At 41.1% G+C, this 21,317-nt stretch overlaps 1 protein-coding gene across 1 annotated transcript; it reads left to right on the forward strand.

The window, feature by feature from the left end:
- Positions 1–21,250, forward strand: LOC144637115 (uncharacterized). Its single transcript, XM_078496266.1, has 7 exons — positions 1–835; positions 957–1,412; positions 17,477–18,259; positions 18,553–18,967; positions 19,278–19,541; positions 20,041–20,151; positions 20,478–21,250. Exons 1-7 carry the CDS (start codon positions 191–193, stop codon positions 21,248–21,250), a joined length of 3,447 nt encoding a protein of 1,148 aa, XP_078352392.1. The 5' UTR covers positions 1–190.
- The last annotated feature ends 67 nt before the right edge of the window (positions 21,251–21,317 follow it).

Genomic DNA, 21,317 nt, shown 5'->3' on the forward strand with positions numbered 1-21,317 from the left:
CGTCCCCATAGCCCTTTTTGTTTCTCTTAGCCGGCAGGGCCTAGGCACGAGGAAACAAAGGGCTCTGGGGACAGAGAATTACCGAAAAAATTCGAATTTTTTTGATTGGCTGTTTGAAAACAAAGAAATCTTACACGGAAGTCAAAATGTTCGAAAGGCTGATGGCGCGAAAATATGAACAGATGAAGACATGGAGGATTTGGAAGACGATCCTGCCAAACAAACAGCGTCCAACTTTGACAACACTTGTCGCTGTTGTAATAAAACGGTTTTACTTAGAAACCATCCAGTTTATATTTTTGGCGAGAAAAGTAACAAAGAGCCAGAATTGCTAAAGGTGCTCGAGTTTTTAACTGGAAAAGAAGTCAAGTCTGACGATGGCTTTCCGAATAAACTGTGCCAGCCGTGCTTTCGAAAGGTTAAGACAGTCATAGAATTTCGTTCTTTGTCTTTGGCGTCACTTTCTAAACAGGAATTGTCGATTAAAGCAACTGGTGTGAAAAGAATGTGTGCCTCGCAACAAGTTGGAGACTCGCCTTCTTCAAGCCAGCAGACAAAAAAGAGTGCTAACTCAGTGAACCGCGAAGGTGGTGATAGTGTGCGGATGTGTCTTTTCGCCAAGGGAGGTCAAAATCAGGATCTAAATCTTCCCAGATATAGACCTATTGCTCCCAAGAGTAATGTGAGTGCACCAAGGCGCCTTCCCGAATTCTTACAAGTTAGTAGAGAAAAACAAGACATCAACAAAGAGAGAGAAGTGCAGACGTGCCAGAGCCCTGCTGTACAGTCTGTTTCAGCCAACATCCTAAGACAAAGTGGCTTACGAAAATACGAGGTGTGTAAAATAATATGGACCTTTGACATTGTTTTCTTTTTCTTATCAAAACTAGGATGAGTTAACTTGTAATTTGTTTTATTTATTTATTGATTGATTTTTTTACCTTTCGTATCGAAAGGTCAATGCTGAAAAGGACGAAAAAATCGATTGCGCTGATGCAAAGAAGATAATTGCCTGTTTAAACGAAGGAAAGGCAAAAACTATTGCCGAAACAGTCATGGGCATTGAAGCAGTCAAGAAGGCAGTCAAAGAGCAGTTTCTCCGAGACATAGACAGTCAATGCCAGAAATTGTGCTTGACAAAGAAAGCAACACCTTCCGTTTTGAATGTAACCCAAGATTCGTGCGTCGAGGCATTGAACCATTTTTCATGGGAAAAAGTAATGGTTGAGATGAGAGACCGGTCTCCCGATGTCTTGGATGTTCTTGCTACAATTAGCAAACAACCGTCAGAGTCACAAGTGCCTCCAGTGTGCTTTGGTTACGCAGTTTTGATGTATCAGAGAAATTCCAAGCTGGGTATGCTTCAGAAGTTGCTATCAATTTTGCTTGGGTCCGGTGGATGTAGTCGCAGGGTGAGTACACTCCTTTCAGTTTAATAAACTTTGCTAGCAAACTTTACCAGTAGCTTACAGGTATTTTTAAAAAATAGACGTTTTCTTCCGAATTTGAAAAAAATGGGAGAATATCCGAGGCGAAGATGAGTTTAGCGGCCGGTATATGCGGACTCCCGAGGAGTAGTAATAGGTGAGTCAAATGAATAACACCTCAGAAGTAACCGCTTTTATCGCAGCTGGAGTTCGTTTTTTGACAAGTGTTAATGAGTCACGGTAAATTCCCCGACTTTGTTTACCCACGCGGAAAAAACAAAATTTGCATACCATGTTCAGGCAAGTCCTTGACATGTGCAAACATGCCCTTGACTGTCACGTCACGCGACGCTTTTTTCACAGCCGGTGTTTTGTTATTGGCGATGAGTCATGATATTACAACGTCTAAAAATATCATTCGGGTAAACCCCCGACACCCACGCACAAATTTGCATGCCGCTCGCGGCTTCATGTCAATTGAACATTTGCGGACATTGAAATATACACAAATATGGGCAGAGGAAGAAGCGGAGTTTGCAACTTAAGTGGAAAAAAAAACTTGAAAAGGTTTATTGGAACCCCTTCAAAAGTCTTTAAAAACGAAAAAGTTTCAAAAGAAAACAATCAAACAGTGATTTTATTGTCAGAAGAGGCGATCGCGCAGTTGAAAACTTTTGACAAAGGGCTTGTCGCAAACCTCTTGACAGGAAATTGACTCTTTTGTACGTCTTAATATTTACTAGAAATTATTAAATTTAACAAACCTGTTTTTGTATTTATTGCTCCGTTTCTATTTGCAATTGCGGCCAAAATTTTGTCTCCTTTTGATGCTTCTAATGAAACGTCCTGTTTTTGGAAATTAGACTCGGTTGGACTGACTGTGGCTGACCCCCTTCCACCATCTTTTTTTTGAACCTTAATAAACACCTGTACTTTATCATTCACAATATTATCATCTTTTTTACTTTCAATAAAAAACTGCCATTCTTCAATTATTCCATCAACGGGCATAATGAAGTAATTTAAATTAAAATTAAATTTAACCAAATAAAAAACAACGGAACTTGAGCCAAAACCACCTCCAAGAGTAGTTGTACCATCTGTTCCATCATAAAAACCGTTTATGACAAAATTTTTGTCTTTTTTTAGAAAATAGTTTTTAACTCGTATCCATTCAGATCAAGATTTGTTTCTAACAAAAGGTCTCCACCTGAAAAAGTAAAAGGCTTTTCAAAAACATCGCTTGGCACATCTGACTGATAACCTTTTACACCATAAGCAATTAAATAAGCTTGCTCACTTGCTTTTGATCCAAAGTAACCAGGATTTGTGATGTCAAGAAAAATTTTGTCGTCTAACCAAGACGGATCTTTTTGTGAATGAATAATTGTTCGCATATATTTTGGACTGTGATTGTTAAAGCGTTTTGTATGATAATTAACAGTGTTTCCCCCAAAAGGTGACGAAGCACTTAAACTCCAGTTAAGATCACTTTCAGGAAAGAAAAATTTAACGCAAAGAGTGTAATCACCAGGGAACAAGCCAGTGAGGCCGATTTTAAATCTTGAATTAAAACTGTCTCCGGATTTTAGTAAATTAAAACGAAAAGCGCTTCTGTTAACTAAGTGAACACCAGAGTTAAAATTGTTAACAGTTGTTAATGAGTCAAAATTTGTAACTCCTGTAAAAGAAGATGCTGAAAAAAACAAATGAGAAAACAGATTTTCTTTTGTTCCTGAAGAAATTGTGTGAGTTCCAACGTAATTTTTCATTGATGCTAAGTTTACAGCGTCTTGGTTACCAACAGGATTTGCAAGCTGTTTGATTGAATGGTCGTTCATTACCAAATTTTGATTAACAACACCCATTTGTCCAGGGTCACCTTTTACTCCTGCGGGTCCTTGAGGACCGGCGGGTCCTGTTGGGCCAGCATCGCCTTTTGGCGCTTTTGTTCCAGCAGGCCCAGTATGCCCAGCAGGCCCTGTGGCACCAGCGGGCCCAGTTGGACCGGTTTCACCTTTTGGACCAGCAGGGCCAGAAGGCCCAGTTGCACCTACGGGGCCAGAAGAGCCAGTTGCACCTTGGGGTCCTTGAGGACCAGCAGGACCAGTAGAGCCAGTTGGACCGCTGTCACCTTTATCACCTTTTAGACCGGGAAAACCCCTTGAGCCAGTTGGGCCTTGGGGGCCTTGAGGACCAGTGTCGCCTTTATGACCAGCGGGGCCAGGCGAACCTCTTGGACCAGGGGGGCCGGGAGGGCCAGTTGTTGATGAGCTGTCTGAAGGATGTCCGGTGTCTCCGTTGAAAGCGCCCATTATATATATATTTGTCAAAAAAATTTTTTTTTGGTTTGTCGTAATACCAAGAAAGAGAATTTATTAATATGTTGGTTTTGAACCATAACCCTTTGACAATATCCATGAATTGTAGCTTTTGGTGCCTCCCTTTCGTTTATAAGCCTCGTATTCACGTTTGTACCTTGCAACCATTTGTTTGGAAGTTTCATAAGATACAGGAGCGGGTTTAAATGCATCTGTAAGCAATTCATACCCTTTTTTCCAATCGACAATCCACGGTACTTTATTTTTTTTTACGGCGTCATAGGTTTCTTTAGGGATTAAATGCTTTAGGAAATCAAATAAATTACCCCCTTCTTGTGCTTTGACGAATTTTGTTTTCATTGCGCCGCATTCGGCACAAATGCATTTTTGCATTAGGCGTTTATTTTTGGTTTGTACAATTTGTTCGCTGTTAGGCACGCATTTGGTCATTTTTTTTTGTTTGACGCAATAACTTGTAGCCATTTATATACATTCGTCAAAATTTTTTTTCGTTGTTTTTTTTGGCCGGTCGTGATACAAAAAAAGAGAATTTTGTTTTGGTGGCAAGATTAAGCAGATTTCTGTCTATTCCAAGATCATCTGCAATACGGTTATTTTCTCTGGGAAGAAAAGAAAAAATGCAAAAATGACTGCAATTATCACGAATATTTTTGGGTACTTTGAAAAAACATTGAGAAAGATAAATGACGCTGCATTGCCGATGCCTTCCGTTTATGAAGTAATTGATGATTTCATTTTGATTGCTTTCACAAACCATGTCGTCAAATATGACGATTTTTTGGTTGTCGTCTGTTAGTTCGTCAAGTGGAATGACGTTGTCGGAAGCTTCGATAACTTCATAACCAGTTTCAGGATTAACTCTTTTTTCAAAATCGTCAAGAATAAACTGGTACTTTTCTTGATGAAGGTTTTTTGCACAAAGATAAATCTTGTCGTAAACCAAAAGCTTATAAAGCATGTGTAAAAGAATGTTTGTTTTTCCAGAGTTGCTTGGTCCACAAATAAGCATGCGAAAAGTGTCAGATGGCATGCTTGGATGCCCTTGTTTGAAAGCACTTTGCGAATAAAACTCAGGATCGTAATTCGGAATCTTCATTTTTTTTTGTTGTTTATATATATACGCGAAAAGATGTCGATGAAAAAATGGCAAACACTTGCTGAAAAAAAGGCCGCTGTTGAGCGTCAAAATGACAAAATACTTACTGCAATGAAAAACAAAGCTATTGAAAAAGAATTCGGACAGCTTTCAGGTGAAGAGGTATTTAAACCGCTAACACGAAGGCTTGACCGCGCCTTTACCAAGCAGATAAAAACCGATGCTGAAGAAGGTCCAAACTATAACATGGATGATTTCGATCTTTATAACCCATTTGGTGAAGATTTCAGGCCAGATGTGGAAACACCCCCACCAACTCCGCCGCCGTCACCAGAAGTACCTGACTATTCGATGGTTGAATCTGACCAAGATTTCGAAGAGGAAACTCCAACATCATCACCACCATTAACATCATCACCAGCCCCACCTCTTGCGGAAAAGGAAGATGATGATGATGATGATGATGATGATGATGATGCAGAAGGTGATGATGTTGCAGAAGGGGGTGATGGGGGGGGGGGGTAACAAAAGGTGATAATGTTGACAAAAAATGTAAACAATCCCGACTATGTCGTGAAAAGTCCGAAATCAAAATTTTACGGTTACACTCTTTCAGACATAAAAAAAGCGCGAGACGAAATTTTAGAAAGAAGGGGAGAAAAGAAAGCAAAATCTTCTTTATTTTTTGAAAAAGAACCACCAGATCAAGAGGGGAGTGGTCTTGTTGATGTGAACGATCTTGTTGACAGACTTTATATAAGCATCGGTTCCATTAAGGCAGGTAACACTTCAAAAAAGTTGCAAAGACAAATAGTTTTATTGCTGCAAATGTTAACGAAACAAAAAGTGCTGACAACAGAAGAATCAAAAAAATTTTTACATAAGTATATAAGATGAAACATCTTAACCTTTTGCTCAACTCCGCGATTGCGAAAAAGAGTGATGCAAAAAATGAACCTCACAACTTTCAAATCCACTTTGATCCGCCAATCGATTTAGACTCTTCCAAACTGTACAAAGCCGCGCTTAACGAGCTAGTGACAATGAGCTATTCTTGGTTTAATGTTTCAGAAAAATATGATAATAACAAATTCAAATGGAAGAAGAAAAGTGACTCAGAGTGGACCACTGTTACTTTGCCTGACGGAATGTACGATTACAAAGACCTTAATGACGCTTTTCAATCTCATACAGGAAAAACGGATGATTCAAAAAACATTTTCGAACTCTATTTTTATACAACGACATACAGGGTTACGATTCTGATTGCAAACGATTACGAGCTTGATTTGAGCGAAGGTGCTTTTTCAGAGCTTATCGGTTTCGACAAAACAATTTTGAATGACACAACCAATGTTGGCGTTCGTGTTCCGGACTTGACAAGAGGGGTAGACTGGATTTATATTCACTGCGACCTCATTTCAAGAGCTGTTGACAATATTGCAGACGATGTTTTGTACACGCTGTCAACAGCGACTCTTGAAATTTCTTACCCCTTTTCAAAAGAACCTTATCGTCTTTTATGGCATCCGGTTAGCAAATACCGAATTAACTCGATAAGAATCAGAATTAGTGATGGAAATGGAAATGATATTTTTCTGAATGATCAACCGGTCGCTTTAAGCATAATTATCGAAGAGGATGAATGATTTTTGAGAAAAGTATAGGATGAACCACCCAAGCGAGTGGACGAGGTTTTACGACAGAGGTCGATACAGATATCGGCACAAAGGAACGGGGGTCGTAAGAGATACTTTAATGGCTATCGGAAAACGATTCGCAAAAAGCGGAAAAAAAAAGGCAGAAGAGGCTGTCAAAAAAGCAGCTGAAAAAGCAGCTGAAAAAGCTATTGAAAAAACGGCTGAAACCACCAAAAAAGTTGCTGAGCGTGGCGCGGAAAAAATTCAGCAAGTTTTAAAAAGAAAAAAAAGTCTCTTACCTGAGTCAAAAAAAAAGCTTGAGGACTTAATGAAAGGCAAAGAACTTAACCAAACATCGAGAAAAAAGCTTGTGGACTTGATGAAAGGCAAAGGACTCAACCAAACGTCGAGACAAAAGCTTGAAAACATTTTAAGAAAAAAAGAAGCAAGGTTGAAGGTAAACCAAATTGTCTCAGAAAATTAAAAATTTTTTTGCGGATAAATATATACCTGGCTTTGGGAGAGCGATGTTCAGAAGCGGAAAGTTTTTGGAAAAAACTGAGTTTGTGCGGATTGGTCTTGCCACGCCAATAAGCCTTCCTGGAAACGCTCAGCACCAGACAAAAACTGGCTACAAATTTTCTGTAACCGACAGAAACAACTGGTACGACTGGTACAACGCTTACATTCGAGCAGATTTTACTTTTGAAGCGACCGCAGATGGGGCAGCGGTTGCAGGAGACACTCGTTCCGCTCCTATCAATGGATATTTTTCTTTGTTAAATAAACTTGTGGTAAAATCTGGGGGAAAACCTCTCTCTAACGTTGACAACATTCACAAGCTGATATTTATCAAAAACTTGTTGGATTATTCTGATGACTTCTCCAGAAGTGTGGCAAAAAGCCAGTTTTGGTATCTTGACACGGATGACAGTAATGTTACAACAGATGCTGCAACAAACCTTGGAATTCGTCAAAGGGGGTTGTTAGCCCACGCGGGTGCAACGGTCAACACTATTATTCCTCTGAACAGGTACTCTTTTTTTGAAGAGCTCAGTGACAAGCTATTGCCACCAATGCAGCTTGAGCTTGAAATAGAACTTCAGTCTGACGCAGAAATGATTTGGCAGAACGACGGCACAAACAGGCGAATTGTTGTAAGAACCCTTGAGCTGTGGGTTCCAAATCTTCGGTTCACGAGCGAAGGGCAAGTGCTTGCGAATGAAGACTTTTTAAAACCAAGAAAGTGGACTTACATGAGAGAAATGGTGCAGCCCAGCAGCAGCCGACGTGCTGCTTTCGGAACTTGGCAGATAAATCCTGGAATTAAAGACGCAAAGCACGTTTTCATCTTCATCCAGCAGACCCGAAAAGTAAACGCTCTCACCCAGAACCCGTACTTTTTTGACACTTTTGACATTGACGGAGATGACTCAGCAAAGCTCGCCACTTGCAGGCTGGAGTACGGTGCTTCCAACTTTTATCCTGATCTGGAGTATGACGAAAATTTCAAGCTGCGAATCCTCAACGACGTAATGAATTACCGTTACCGAAAAAATGATTACAATACAGGAGTTCAGCTGCAGACAAGCAACTTTAGCACACTTTACCCTTTTCTTTACTTCGACCTTCGAGAAAACAAAGATAACTTGACAAACGATCCAAAGCAGATGGTTTTTCACTACAGGCTTAATGAAGCGGCAAATGCCCAGGATTACACGATATTCGCAGCCATTCTGTACGAAAGCGAAATGGTTTTGAGGGAGGTGGGTAACGAACTGGTTGTGGTCTAAATTTTTTCACAAAATATATACACGATGACTTCTTACCACTCACGTAAGGTCGTGCTTTCTGAGGGACAAAAAGAAAGCCTCGCCAAGGCGTTTTCAAACAAAACAGCAATTACACTAAGACTGAAGTACGAAGACATTGCAGGAGGAGTCGGAAGCACTTTGCATTTGACCGCCAGTCAAATCAAAAAAATCAAGCAAGCCGTCAGCGACAAAAGGGGAGTTGATCTGAAAATGAGCAAAACGCAGATCAAAAACTCACTCAAAATTGTTAAGGCCGCGGTTCTTGGTAAAGGGTTGCAGGTAAAACCAAAAGGTGGTAATGGCATGAGGGTCCGTCCTTCAGATGTGATGCAACGCCCGCCTCCATTCATTGGAACTTGGGGAGAAAAAAAATGAATTTTAAGGACGTTCCTTTAACTGATTTTGACCTGTTTGCGTGGTGTGATCAACTCAAAATCCCGATAAAAGGTGTTTTTTCAAGAAACGAATTTTTGCCAAAAAATCACTCTCCCTGCATAATCAACATGGACGACTTGGGCGGCCTTGGCACCCATTGGGTTTGTTGCTTTCAAAAAAGCGAAAAAGAAAGCTATGAGTACTTTGACTCTTTCGGTTTGCCTCCACCCGCAGAATGGGAAAATGAGCTTGTTCTAGAAGGAAAAAAGAGCTTTTTGCGAAACGACAACCAGCTTCAGTGGGAAAAAAGCGTGCGGTGCGGTTACTACTGTTTGCTTTTTTTGAACGAACGAAACAAAGGGCGGTCGTTTAAAACAATTCTTGAAATGTTTTCTGACGATTTGTTGAAAAACGAGGCTGTGGTCAAAAGGTATTTTTTGCATCAAGTATAGAATGGAGGTGTATTGCGTGAAAGAGCGACGATTTACGCCCAACTTGCTCGGCAGTGAAAAAGTGGTGATCACGAAAAACGGACGAAACATGCTGAAAGTCAAATGCGCAAGTTGCGGAATCACAAAGACAAAGTTTCTTCCGAAAAGCCAAAGCCAAGGCGGAGCTTTGGCAAAGTACAAGCCACGCACAGTCGACAAAATCGCCGAGGGTGCAAGCATGTTTTTGTCTGGTCCATCTCCCACGTTTGCGACGGCAGCTGCGAAACTTGCAGGGCAAGCCTTTAAAGAGGTACAAGATAATGTTCGTTATTTTCGAAGCACATAAATTAAACAAAAAAAGATAAAATGGAAATTCAGAGAGTTTACTGCGTGAAAGAAAAGCGCTGCACTTACAACGCACCTTACAGCAAAAAAAGAACTGTAAACATCGAAGGGCAAAAAATACTTGAAGCCAAATGCAACAGTTGCGGTATACGAAAGATCGTTGTTTACGATCCAGTAAAATGTTTTTGGAGCGCTAAAGGTGCTTGGAAAGCCAAACAAAAAACAGAAATTTTTTAGACAGGTATAGAATGGAGGTTTATTGTGTGAAAGAAAGGAAGTTCACTCCCAATGTGCCTGGAACCGAAAGGGTGGAAACAACAAAAAACGGCCGAAAAATGTTGAAAGTCAAATGCGCTAGTTGCGGTATAACAAAAACAAAGTTCGTTAAAACTCAAGGTGCTGGAATTGACATTCACAAAGCCATTGGCAAGCTTCCGAAACCAAAAAAAGGTTGGACTTTGCCAGGACACAATTACACTGGGCCTTACAATCCTCTTGAAAAGCAGCTGACATACGACCCTAAAACCGGAAAGATATTAAAAATCATGCAGCAACCAACAGGTGCGACAGACGCAGTTGCAATGCAACACGACGTTGATTATGCTGTCTGCGATGGCAAAAAAAACGAAAAAAGTTGTAAACACGAGGCAGACAAAAAAATGGTGAAAGCGCTTGACGCAGTTCCCAAAAACAAGCGCCAGTGGGGGCACACTTTGGCAAGAAACGTAATTGCATCAAAGCAGAAGGTTGGCTTAGGGGTTGGAGAAACCGTAAACAAAAAAATCGGAGAAAAAATTCCTGGTTTTCAGCAGGCGCAAGATCTTGCTATGATGATTACAGGAGCCGTTGGCGGAGATAAAAAGCTTCTTGAAAAATATTGGTCAGGAGACATAGCCAAGGGCGCTTTTAACACCAAAACAGGTTTGTTCAGCAAAAAGTTTTGGACTCACCCTTCAGAAAACCAAGACCCTTCTTGCTCAGCCACAGTTTATAACAAAAAAACAGGAAAATGGGTTAACCATTATTGCGATTAAATCTGAAAATTTTTGCCCTCAAGTATAATGGCGACCGCTACCCAATACAGACGAGCCGAAATCAAGGCAATGAAACTGACCTTGGAAAATCAGCAGGCCCACTACGAAAAGACTTCCGCCAAATTCAAGCGCTGGCATACTCGCTGTCAGACAGCTTGCGCTTTAACGGGCGGTGCCGCGACGATTCTTACTGGCTCCGGTCTCGCAGCTTCTCTTTCCGCTGTTGGCATTGTCGTTGGAGGGCCTTTGATTGCGACAGCAACCGTTCTTTCTCTCGCGGCAACTTCTTTGAGCGTAACTGTCAAGTTTTTCTTGCAAAAAGCAAAAAAACACAAAAAAATACTTTTACTTGCTGAAGAAACTCTATTAGCAATCAACTCTCTCACGTCAGCCGCCTTGGAAGACGGCAAAATTTCTGACGACGAATATCAAGAGATCGTCGGAAAGTACAGTGCCTTCTCTACGAAAAAAACGAAACTGCGTTACTCAAATCACACTGACGGCGCGCGCTCCCACCAATCTTGAAAACTTTTCTCGGCAGCTTTTTTCGTTTTTTTACTTTTCGTCAGGTTTTTTGCCAGCTTTTCGATTATTTCTTCTTTTTTTGGCCAAGAATCGGATAGCTTTTTGAAATAAAAATACAAAAAACAGACGTAGTTAACGTTTTTTGCATGCCTTTTGTATTCTTTTAACACATTTGCCAAAGAACGCAGCCTTGCCGGCTCAAAATCCTGCCAAGAAATGCCGTTTTTTTTTCAAAACTGTTTTCAAATATGACAAGTTCGCCACCGGCGGAATCGATCTTCTTTCTGTCTCTTCCTGTTCTTTGAAATCTTGGCATTCTTGAAAAACAATTGGTTCAAAAGTTTTCTTTTTCGCAACAAAAACCAAAAAGAAATTTTGGATATCTTTTTTTGTTAATTTAACGCCCAGACCATAAGGGTCATCGCCAAATTTTTTTTTGTCTTTTAGCCACTTGAGTCTTAAAGATTCAACAAAGTTATAATAAATCGTAATCATATTATCACTAAAGCCTGCAAGGAAAGAGGGGTCATCGCCAAAATATTTTTTTTCTTCCATGTGGGGTATATTAAGTCTTTTAAGTTCAAATGGAAAATAATAAATTGGAGTCACGTTACTACAGCCCGCAAGGATACTGGAAAGGAATTTCTGCAATAAAAAAATTAGCCAAAGCCGCAAAGGTTTCCGAAGATACTGCAAAAAGGTGGCTCGGAAAACAAGCTTTTTGGCAAATCTACCTTCCCGCACCACGATACGTTCCTCGTCCAAAGTTTGATGTATCTTCTCCTAACACGGTCCACCAGGCGGACCTTCTTTTTCTTCCTCATGACAGATTGCCGCGAGGGCGAAAAGTTTACAAATACGCGTTGACTGTTGTTGACGTTGCCAGCCGTTACAAAGAGGCCGAGCCTTTGACCTCCAAAGATTCAACTGAGGTTGCAAAAGGTTTTCAGGCAATTTACAGGCGTAGTGCACTGAAACGGCCACAGATGCTGCAAGTTGACCCCGGGCGCGAATTCATGGGCGCTGTTACCAAAGAAATGGAAAATCGAAAAACAGCTATTCGACGCGGGCGTGTTAACATTCACAGAGATCAGGCCATTGTTGAACGTTTCAACCGCACACTGGCAGAGCGCCTGTTTGGTTATCAGTACAGTGTCGAGTTGACCCTGCCATCTGGCCAGCGGTCGACAGCGTGGGTTAAGAGGCTACCCGAAGTTATTGCCGCTCTGAACGACGAAGTTACACGGCTGACGGGCAAAAAACCCTCAGAAGCTATTACATTAAAAGCCGTTGCTGCCAAGCCGTCGACTCCTTATTTGAGGCCTGTTGGTAAGAGCGAAAAAAAGCTCCCCTCCTCCGTGAATGTAAGATATTTGTACCAGCCGGGTGAGTTGGAAGGGGGCGGAAAACGCGCCACCGATCCAATCTGGTCTTTGAAAGTCTTTTCGCTTGAAAGAGCTGTAATGAAACCGAACGAACCTGTTTTGTATTACTTGCAAGACGGCCCCAAGCGCGGCCTTGTGCGCGAGGAGCTGCTCGTCGTACCTCCTGATACCTCCCTTCCACCAGTCAATGCCAGCTAAAGGTGATATTCAATCGGTTCGGTATGTATTCCATCTTCAAGCACCCAACATTTGTCGTAATAGGCGCTCAAACCCAGTTTTTCCTGCTCGTAAGTTACCATTTTTCCTTCCTTCATACGGAAGCCTCTGTTATTCGCTTTATCAACGCTGCCTTCAAGAGCTGCCTTGAAACGCTGCCAAGTTACTTCGTTTTGCGTCTTTGACATACCCTTGGTGCTAAACTTCTTTTTTTCACCCTCTTGTTCCTCGATGAAATAACACTTTGAGCAAAGCGCAATCATCCGGCTGCCCGTACACTCAAGCTTAAAGAGACCAGGGGTGCGGCCGCTCCACTTGTCCCAAGCCAGCCATTGTTTTTTTTGGGACTCGAATTCAAGTTTCAGCGAGAGTTTTACAATGTCTTCAAGCTTTTGTGCCGAAATACCCATGTAACAGCTGTCTGTGTCCATCTGAATGAGCTCAAAGTCTTTTCGATCAAAATACTTGTCTAAAAAGTCATAGTAAAACTTGAGCATGCGCAGCTTTGCTAACTGGTAAACCGCGATCCCAACTTGAAAAGGCCTGCTAATAGTTATCCGGGGCTTGCGGCTTTCCAACTCGTACGCTTGCCCGATTTCATCTAAGTCGCTGAAATACGCGCTTCGCAGGGCTCGGTCAACCACTTTTTCGTCTTTTGTATAAATTACGTTTGTTTGCCTTTCTAGAGCCTCGATCAGCTTCCCGTAAGCACTGTTTCCTAACAGCTTAAACACGTCAGCCAGCAAGGCCTTGCTCTTATCAACATCGCCTGTTCTCCGCGCCTCTGTCACTTGTTCCACAAACCAGGGGAAGATTTTTTTCGGTTGGTAGTCAATCGTTCGATGAACCGCCGTTATCTCTGCCCCGTGTTCCACCTACCAGCGCAGCAGTGGAGCATACAAAAGAATTTTTTTAGCAGAAAGGGCACCAACGAGCTTTTTACCATCTCCACGATTTCGTTTTGTTTTTTTCAAGTATTCATACATGTGTTGTGGAACAGCTTCGCCTGGAACCTCTTTGTTGTAAAAGAATGGCGGCATCTCTTCAAACTTTTTCCACAATTTTTTTGGAATCTCAATGTCAACTTCAGCAAATCCAAACCATTCGCGTATGTAAGAAGGATTTTCTCCTTTCAGATTTTCCGTAAGTAACTTCGCCTGCGCTTCTTCAACTCCTGAAAATTGGTGGACTTCTTCCTTTCCGCAGGGCATGTTTTCCAACATTGTTGACAGATAAAGGGCATTTGCATCGTAGCCGACAATGTTTTCGCAAAGATGCGGAGCGGGGTACTGGTGATCTCTGATCTTTGTGACGCCAACTTCGTGGTACCTTGTAAATACTATGCTTGGCCCTCCAACAACAGCCCCTTTCAGCATTTCGTACGCTTCTTCGCAAGGAGAGAAAAGTTCAGCCCCTCTTTCAACAGATCCTCTGAGCAGGTAATGTAAGCTAACCCCGGGAATACTGACTGCGTCTTTAAGAATGTCGATCCTCTTTTCAGTGTAAAAAGCTTTCATCTTTTCAAGAGCTTCCAGGCCAGGAGACACGTCGAGATTGTTGTAATAGCGCAGCCAGTCTGCAAAGGTGCGCATGCCCTTTTCCGCAAATGTGCGCTTACACCCCTCCCACTCCTCCCTTGTGAGCACGAATTGACCTTTCAACTTCGAAAACCACGCTGGGTAGTCAGGAAGCCCAGGGTAGTCAAGCTTTTCGGGGGAGTCAAACCACTCGTAAGGAAACCACGATTTCTTTGCCTCGCATTCATAAGCCTTAACCCACTTTTCATAGCTTGTTCCCGGCCCAAGGTAGTTGATAATGTCAAGGAAACGGAAGCCCTGAGTGAGCAAGAACATGATTTTGTTACCATTTTTTGCCACTCTGACTTTGCCGGTTGTGTCAGCAAGGCGTTCTGCGAAGTTATTTTTGATCAGATTCAGATCGTAACTGCCAGAGTTGAACCCAACGACAGGTACCTGGTTGCACCATTCCTCAATTTTTTTTCGCTGCGATTTTGGAAGCAGGCCTACGTCTTCTGGCATAAATTCCGCTCTTACTTGAGCCCGGATGTTTTTTCCGCGTCTCTCTAGCTCTTCCATAAACTTGCGGACCAGCTCCGTGGGGTCTTTTTCACAGATGTGGGTGGGCTCTCTTTCAAGAGTGTCACCGATGCTTACCGAGATTGGCACGTGCGCGTTTTCGATCGTGAGTGTTGGCGTCGGTTCCTTTCGCTGATTATTGTCGCCATACGCCTCGAAATCGTACAAGATCGCGTGCGGGTAGCTTTTTGTTTGCGCCCGCGGTGGATCAACAACGATTTCCCTTACTTCGCACGCCCAAGCCTCGATCACGCGGTAGCCGGCCCTTCGAAGCAATCTTGTACGTTTCATTGTGGCTTTGAACCTGTCTTCGCGTGTTTGGTCGTTGCGGTCAATGATTTTGTTACGATCTTGCGGGTAACATTTTCGACACCCGTGCCAGTGGCACCCGTGGTATTGAAATACAGTTTTTGAAATAGGGTCGTACCCGTCGACAGGTGCGCGCTCAACCCAACGCTCGCCACCATGCCCGCACATTGCGTGGTGTATGTGAATTTTCCGCCGCTTGGCTTCTTGGTCAAGCCACCGAAGCGATTCTTTGGAAGCTTGATGGCTTGGATAGAAAGCCTTCTCAAAGCTTGTCTGCGGTTCCTCTACCTTTTTGCCCGGGCAATCGATTATTGTTTTTCCTTGGCTGCAAGTTTGGGTATGCCGTTTAAGGTTACAAACTTTTGTAAATCTCGCGTTGCAATGGGCGCATGCATACGTCTTGGCTAACCTTTCAATATCTTTAATAACAAACGCGTGCCCTTCCCAAATGCCGATCGTCAAAATGTTCTTTAGCATAGCTGAAGGGTTTCTTGTTAGGTTCCATACGACTTCCTCATCTTTTTCTCGCACAGGCTCATAAACTCGAATGCCGAGCCAATCAGAGAAAGCAGCCCCCTGATTCAAATGCCTTTCAACTTTATCTAATTCATCAAGAGATGTTTTTGGACAGTCGGTCGGCTCAGTTGCGAGTTTAAAAAACCTCTTTGCGAGACCACGAGCTGCTGCTGTGCTTCGATGTGGGAGTGCTCCTTGATGCACAGCAATGCAACGCCATAGACACAAATTATCTTGATAGGTATCTAGCGCAACCATTGGACCCGCACGCCCACGCGCAAGATTGCGCAGCCAGTCTGGTAAGGGGCCTGTGCCTAACAGCGGTTGACGGTCAAGCACAACCTTTACATCAACATTAAAAAAGCTTACAAACTTCCACTTTGTAGAAGGTCTTTTGATATTGTCAGGAGCCAGGCGTTTTGTCTCCTGTTCGCTCAACCATTTTTCCGCTGCAGAAAGCTTATTAACCCAAGGTGAGCCTTTGTTAATGTAGTAGACAATGACCGTATCATCATCAATGTTGCGCAACCGATACGAGTAAGCATGCCTGATATAAAACGCTGTGTTTACATTTTCTCGAATTTTTTCCATAAAGTTTGGTGTAAGGTCTTTTTCCAGACCTCTGATGAAGCGCCATCGAATAAAACGCCGGCCACTATTTTCCTCCCCCTCGTATTCCGCGACATCAAGAAGGTTTAAAATCTCATTCTGATAATTTGTTACCACCCGATTTTCGTGTGGTACAAAAGGATCAAATTCATTTTGAATGTTCTTCCTTTTTTGCTCCTTCTTTTTCTTGCGACGAAGTCGCTGAGGGGGTTTTGGGTGATACTTTTGTGAAAGCAACGGTTTTAGCAAACGCTCTTGCACTTCAAGAGGGATCGGCTCATCCAGTATATTACGGACAACTTCACGAAGTGGGCCGGACATTTGAGGCATTCGCTCAATTTGTTGCTCAACAAACTCGTCAAATTTACTTGCTTTGTTCGCGGTCAACAAGGTCTTGCTGAAAGCCATGTACCTAAAAAGCGCAAATGTTCAATTGACATGAAGCCGCGAGCGGCATGCAAATTTGGGGGGGGTAAAAAAAAAAGCGTCGCGTGACGTGACAGTCAAGGGCATGTTTGCACATGTCAAGGGCTTGCCTGAACATGGTATGCAAATTTCGTTTTTTTCCGCGTGAGTAAACAAAGTCGGGGAACTTACCGTGACTCATTAAAACTTGCCAAAAAACGAACTCCAGCTGCGATAAAAGCGGTTAATTCTGAGGTGTTATTCATTTGACTCACCTATTACTACTCGAGGAAACAGCCTATTTTTTTTTCATTCATCAGAAAAGAAAAAATGCGCGAATTTTTTATTTGCTATTTATTTGATTCTAAAAAAATGGTAGTTATTTCAATGGAATAACCAACTACACGGTAAACCCTTAACTATATTCCCCTTTTTTGTATTTTATTGAAATGTACTGACATGTACAATTTTGCTTTGCTATTATTATTATTTTTATTTGTAAACCACTGGCATTCAAGAGATTTTTACATGAACATATGTTATTTATGTATACAGATTACATACATATTGCATAGAGGTGGCTCTAATGTGCCAGTTGTGAGTAGAAATCAAGATCGTTTGTGACCCTACAACATCAATACATTGCTGTAGGTTTTTTTTATCAGTACATTGCTGTATAATGGCAGTCAGAAAAACAAAAATTCTACAGAAAAACAAAAGTTCTTACCTACATTTAACACTTGCAAAAAGGGTTAGGGATATAGGTAACTGAATTTTGTCAAATAAGTGGATGTACCTATTTTAATTACTCCATATCTTGAGTATGCAAGCTCAAGTAAAATTCTTTCAATGGACAGTTTCATGTTTATTGACTCCTGTATGTTTAAATTAATTTAAAGTTTTGTTTTCAGATATTCACTTGCTTGAATGCTATTGGAGTCACCCAATCTCAGAAGACATGGGTAAGAGCAATGGATCGAATTGGCAGTGGTTTGGTATCAAAAGTCCAAAAGCTAGTTCAAGAGGGTCTTGAATTTCGTGTCAACTTTGACAACCTTGACTTCAAGATCCTAGCAAATCAGGTTCTCACGAATCACCGTAACACAGATGTGCATTGGATTAACCAGTACATCACCTTTGACCGAGTGCCATACACACATCTTAATGATCAGAAACCACTGGTTGATTTGAAAGAACTGCCTCTGACGGAGTACGTACTTAGTCAGGAGGAAGAAAAGAAGTTCAGAAGTAATATCACAGTGTTGGCTGCTAGAGTACTTACAAAGATGGTTCCATGCTTGGGTCATCTCAAAGATGCTGTGCCTAAACATATCCCACATCCTTACAGTAAAGAGATGGCTAGAAAATCTATTATAATCGGTTTGCCAGTACAACCTTTTAACCAGACAAAACATGCAGATGTTGTACAATATCTAGATTACCTGGAAAGTATTTTTGCTGAGATTCATGCACCAGAAAATGAGCAGATCCCTGAAAATGAAACATCAAATGCAAGACAGGCCAGATTGGATAGAAATTTGACAGGCATTAGAGTGCCCCTTGGTGGAGATCAGTTAGGGAGGGAGAGAGTAACTGGTGCCAAAAAATTATTGGGTTGTGACAGTGCCACAGCTCGACTGGAACATGTCGAAGAAATGCCAGAGCTATGGCATGCAAAACAAGGTTTTTTAGGTGTAAGTTTTAAATTATAATTATATGCTCAAGCCATATTACCCATCTTCCATGGTATTCCATAGGGTGGGGCACAGGCTCTTTTCCCCTTTTTATTACAAGGATGCCATCTTCTTTCTATCTCCCAGGCCTATTATATTAATTAAGTTTTCTTTTCATACCACTTTAATAATATACTGCATTTTAAACTACAGTTTACCTTTATCCTACCAAATTAATGTAGTTAAAAGTAATTCTAAATTTCTTCAGGTGTAAAATGTCCCTAACTGTATATCTACCATTTTCTTCTTTTTAGTTCATCTGGGAAAAGTTGTACAAAACACAGTCTTCACGTGACATGGGTACCCTGTTCTATTTTCGACAAAAGTTTGGACGGACAAATGTCCCTTCAAAAGTCAAGAAAAATTATGCTGGTGCAGAGGCTCTAATGCTTCAGGTGACCCGTGCCCACATTTGCGAAGCCTTCATGACATGGGCCGGAATGGAAAACTTGGAATCAAGGCCACTGAATATAGAAGTACCTCCACAATCGGCAAGTGTTCAGGAGAAAAGTGAGTTCCTGGAGGAGTGCATTGGCAGTTTTGTGGACAAGTATGCTGTGGTCATTCCAGATGTGAAAGGAACATGGGAGATGGAAGAAGCCCAGCATAAAGAGTCAGAAGTTTCCAGCCATATGTTGTCACAAAGAAATCAAAATCTATACAGGCCAGGTAATAAGTTATAAAATATATATTATTGTTTCTGATAGCAAAAATAATTTGTTAAAAATGTATTTGCTTACTTATAACTAGTTGTCCCCTCCAATACTGAAGGTAATGACAAATGTATAAATGTCAAAATAAAAAGAAAACTAATTTCACATATAACTTTTCCAGCTACTTAAAAATAATATTGGTGGTGCTTCTATTTTGAGTTGGCCACTGGATCTGAGTTCAAAAGGGCTTCTTAAAACAGTTTTAAAATGGCCTAAAAATATGAATCTTTTTGTTATGATCTTTATTTTTCTTTATATTATTTTAGGCACCACAGTTCTGCTCATGAAGCAAACCAGCCAAGAAGTAGTGTCCCAATGTGTTCTGGTTGCTGCTGGTAAAATCGTCAATGAAGACTCTGTGAGGGCAGAAAAGCTAGCCTCAACTGAAGTTGCAGTTCAAGTCATAGCCTTGATGAACACAAGCCCACATTGTGAATTACAGATAGGTCAACTGGTAGTATGGCCCAAGAACAGTATGGCAATCTTTCAAAGTGAACCTGTTTTATTACACCATGAAAAACAAAGTGAAGGTAAGTGTGTCTAAAAAAAAATAATTCCCTTGCAATTGCTGCCAATTATTATCCCATTCAATATTCTCCTCTATATTCCTAGTTATAAGGATGTTTGGTATGCCAGCTGTGGAAGTGTAGACATAATTTAATGGGACATACAGCAAGAAAAAATTGGAATTAAGGAGGGGGAGAAGTGAGGTGTTCCTAGACCCACCACTGTAAATAAGAAGTTCTACATAAATTTTTAAGAAAGAGATTTGACATTTACAGAAAATACCTATGGTTCCAAATGGTGGATGGTTAAGTGAATACCTATCTCATCAAAAGATCTACCCTCGATCACATTAGAAAAGGAGGTTTGTTTACCATCTCACTCTTCCACAAACCCTAGAGTCATTTCCACAACACAACAAAAATACAGTATCTTTTAAGACAAATACACTTTTTACTGTGCATTTTAATTAACAAAAAGCAAATTATATAATATAAATCTCACTATGCTGTCTTGTTTACACAGCACAAAATGAACATCCCACATCACAAGCAACCAGAAATGCAAGTACCACAGGACATGTTTCAGAAGGTGCTAAAACTAATGCAAAGAGGGTAAACAACAATAATAAACAAGGTAAATCTTATGATCTATATGACTTTGCATGAAAATGAGCACAAATCCTACTGGTAGCCTGTACAACCATTGTGGGTCATCTTTTTAAAATAATTATAAAGCACTAACTTCCAAATTTTGTATGCTCACTGGCTTTTATCTTATGATATTTAAAAGTAGCAAACATAACTTCATATCCACCATGCAATAACAATTTAGTTTCAATATTAGGAAAGTTGAGTCTCTAAACAAACCGATCCTTACAACATTTTTAAAAATAAATAACAAGTAAAAAGTTATATATACACTGATAATAATTTAAGAGTTCTTATAATTTCTTTTTCTAGGAATTCAAGAAAATCCCAGTGACCATGTTGAAAATTACGCCAGACAAATACTGCAAATGGGTCTATTTTTGATGCATCTAAATGATACAGAGCGAGAAGGAGACGGCAACCGCATGATTATTAACTGGAAGATGCTCCTTTTATTTTTTCGATCACGCAAGAGAAGCATGAAATATGGATTTGAGTCCATGAGATTTATTTCTCACATCAAGGCACTTTACACAGAAAAAATGGCCCATCGTGCCATACACGGAAGATTCGTGAACTATTTCGGAGGGGAGGGGCAAAATGTAGCCAATGACCTAAAGCAAGAACATTTTGTGAAGAAAAATAAGAAGCTGATTAATGCTTTAGGGGCTCAAAAGACTCTGACAGCTGTAAATCGTGCAACTAGTGCTTCCCATGGAATCGATGCCATTGTTTCCAACCTAGAGGAACAAACAAATATCCACAGACAGTCCAGCAAACATACTGTTGCTAGTGCTGAAGAAGATGAGAAGGCCATGATCAAAGTCTTGAGAGAAGTAAAGCCCTTTAAATCTGTCCCTAACAGGAAGCACTCCTATTTTCCTAATATATCAAAAAGCCCTTTTGACGAGCTTGATGCGACGCTTTTTAAAAACTGGCTCAAAAGACACAAAGCTTCACTTGCAAGAAACAGGATTGCTGCAACTGAAGACAATGAGTCTGATGGAGAGGAAGATGATGATTCAGATGATGACTTCATACAGACAGAAGGATTCATTGACAACAGCGGAGATGAGTGTGATTAGTGTGAGGTTCAATATTTTACAACTATTCTGTGCATAATGTAGAACATTAACAATATTTGCCAGGGGC

Source organism: Oculina patagonica, chromosome 13 (assembly GCF_052425735.1).
Source record: "Oculina patagonica isolate OP01 chromosome 13, crgOcupat, whole genome shotgun sequence".
NCBI lineage: Eukaryota > Metazoa > Cnidaria > Anthozoa > Scleractinia > Oculinidae > Oculina > Oculina patagonica.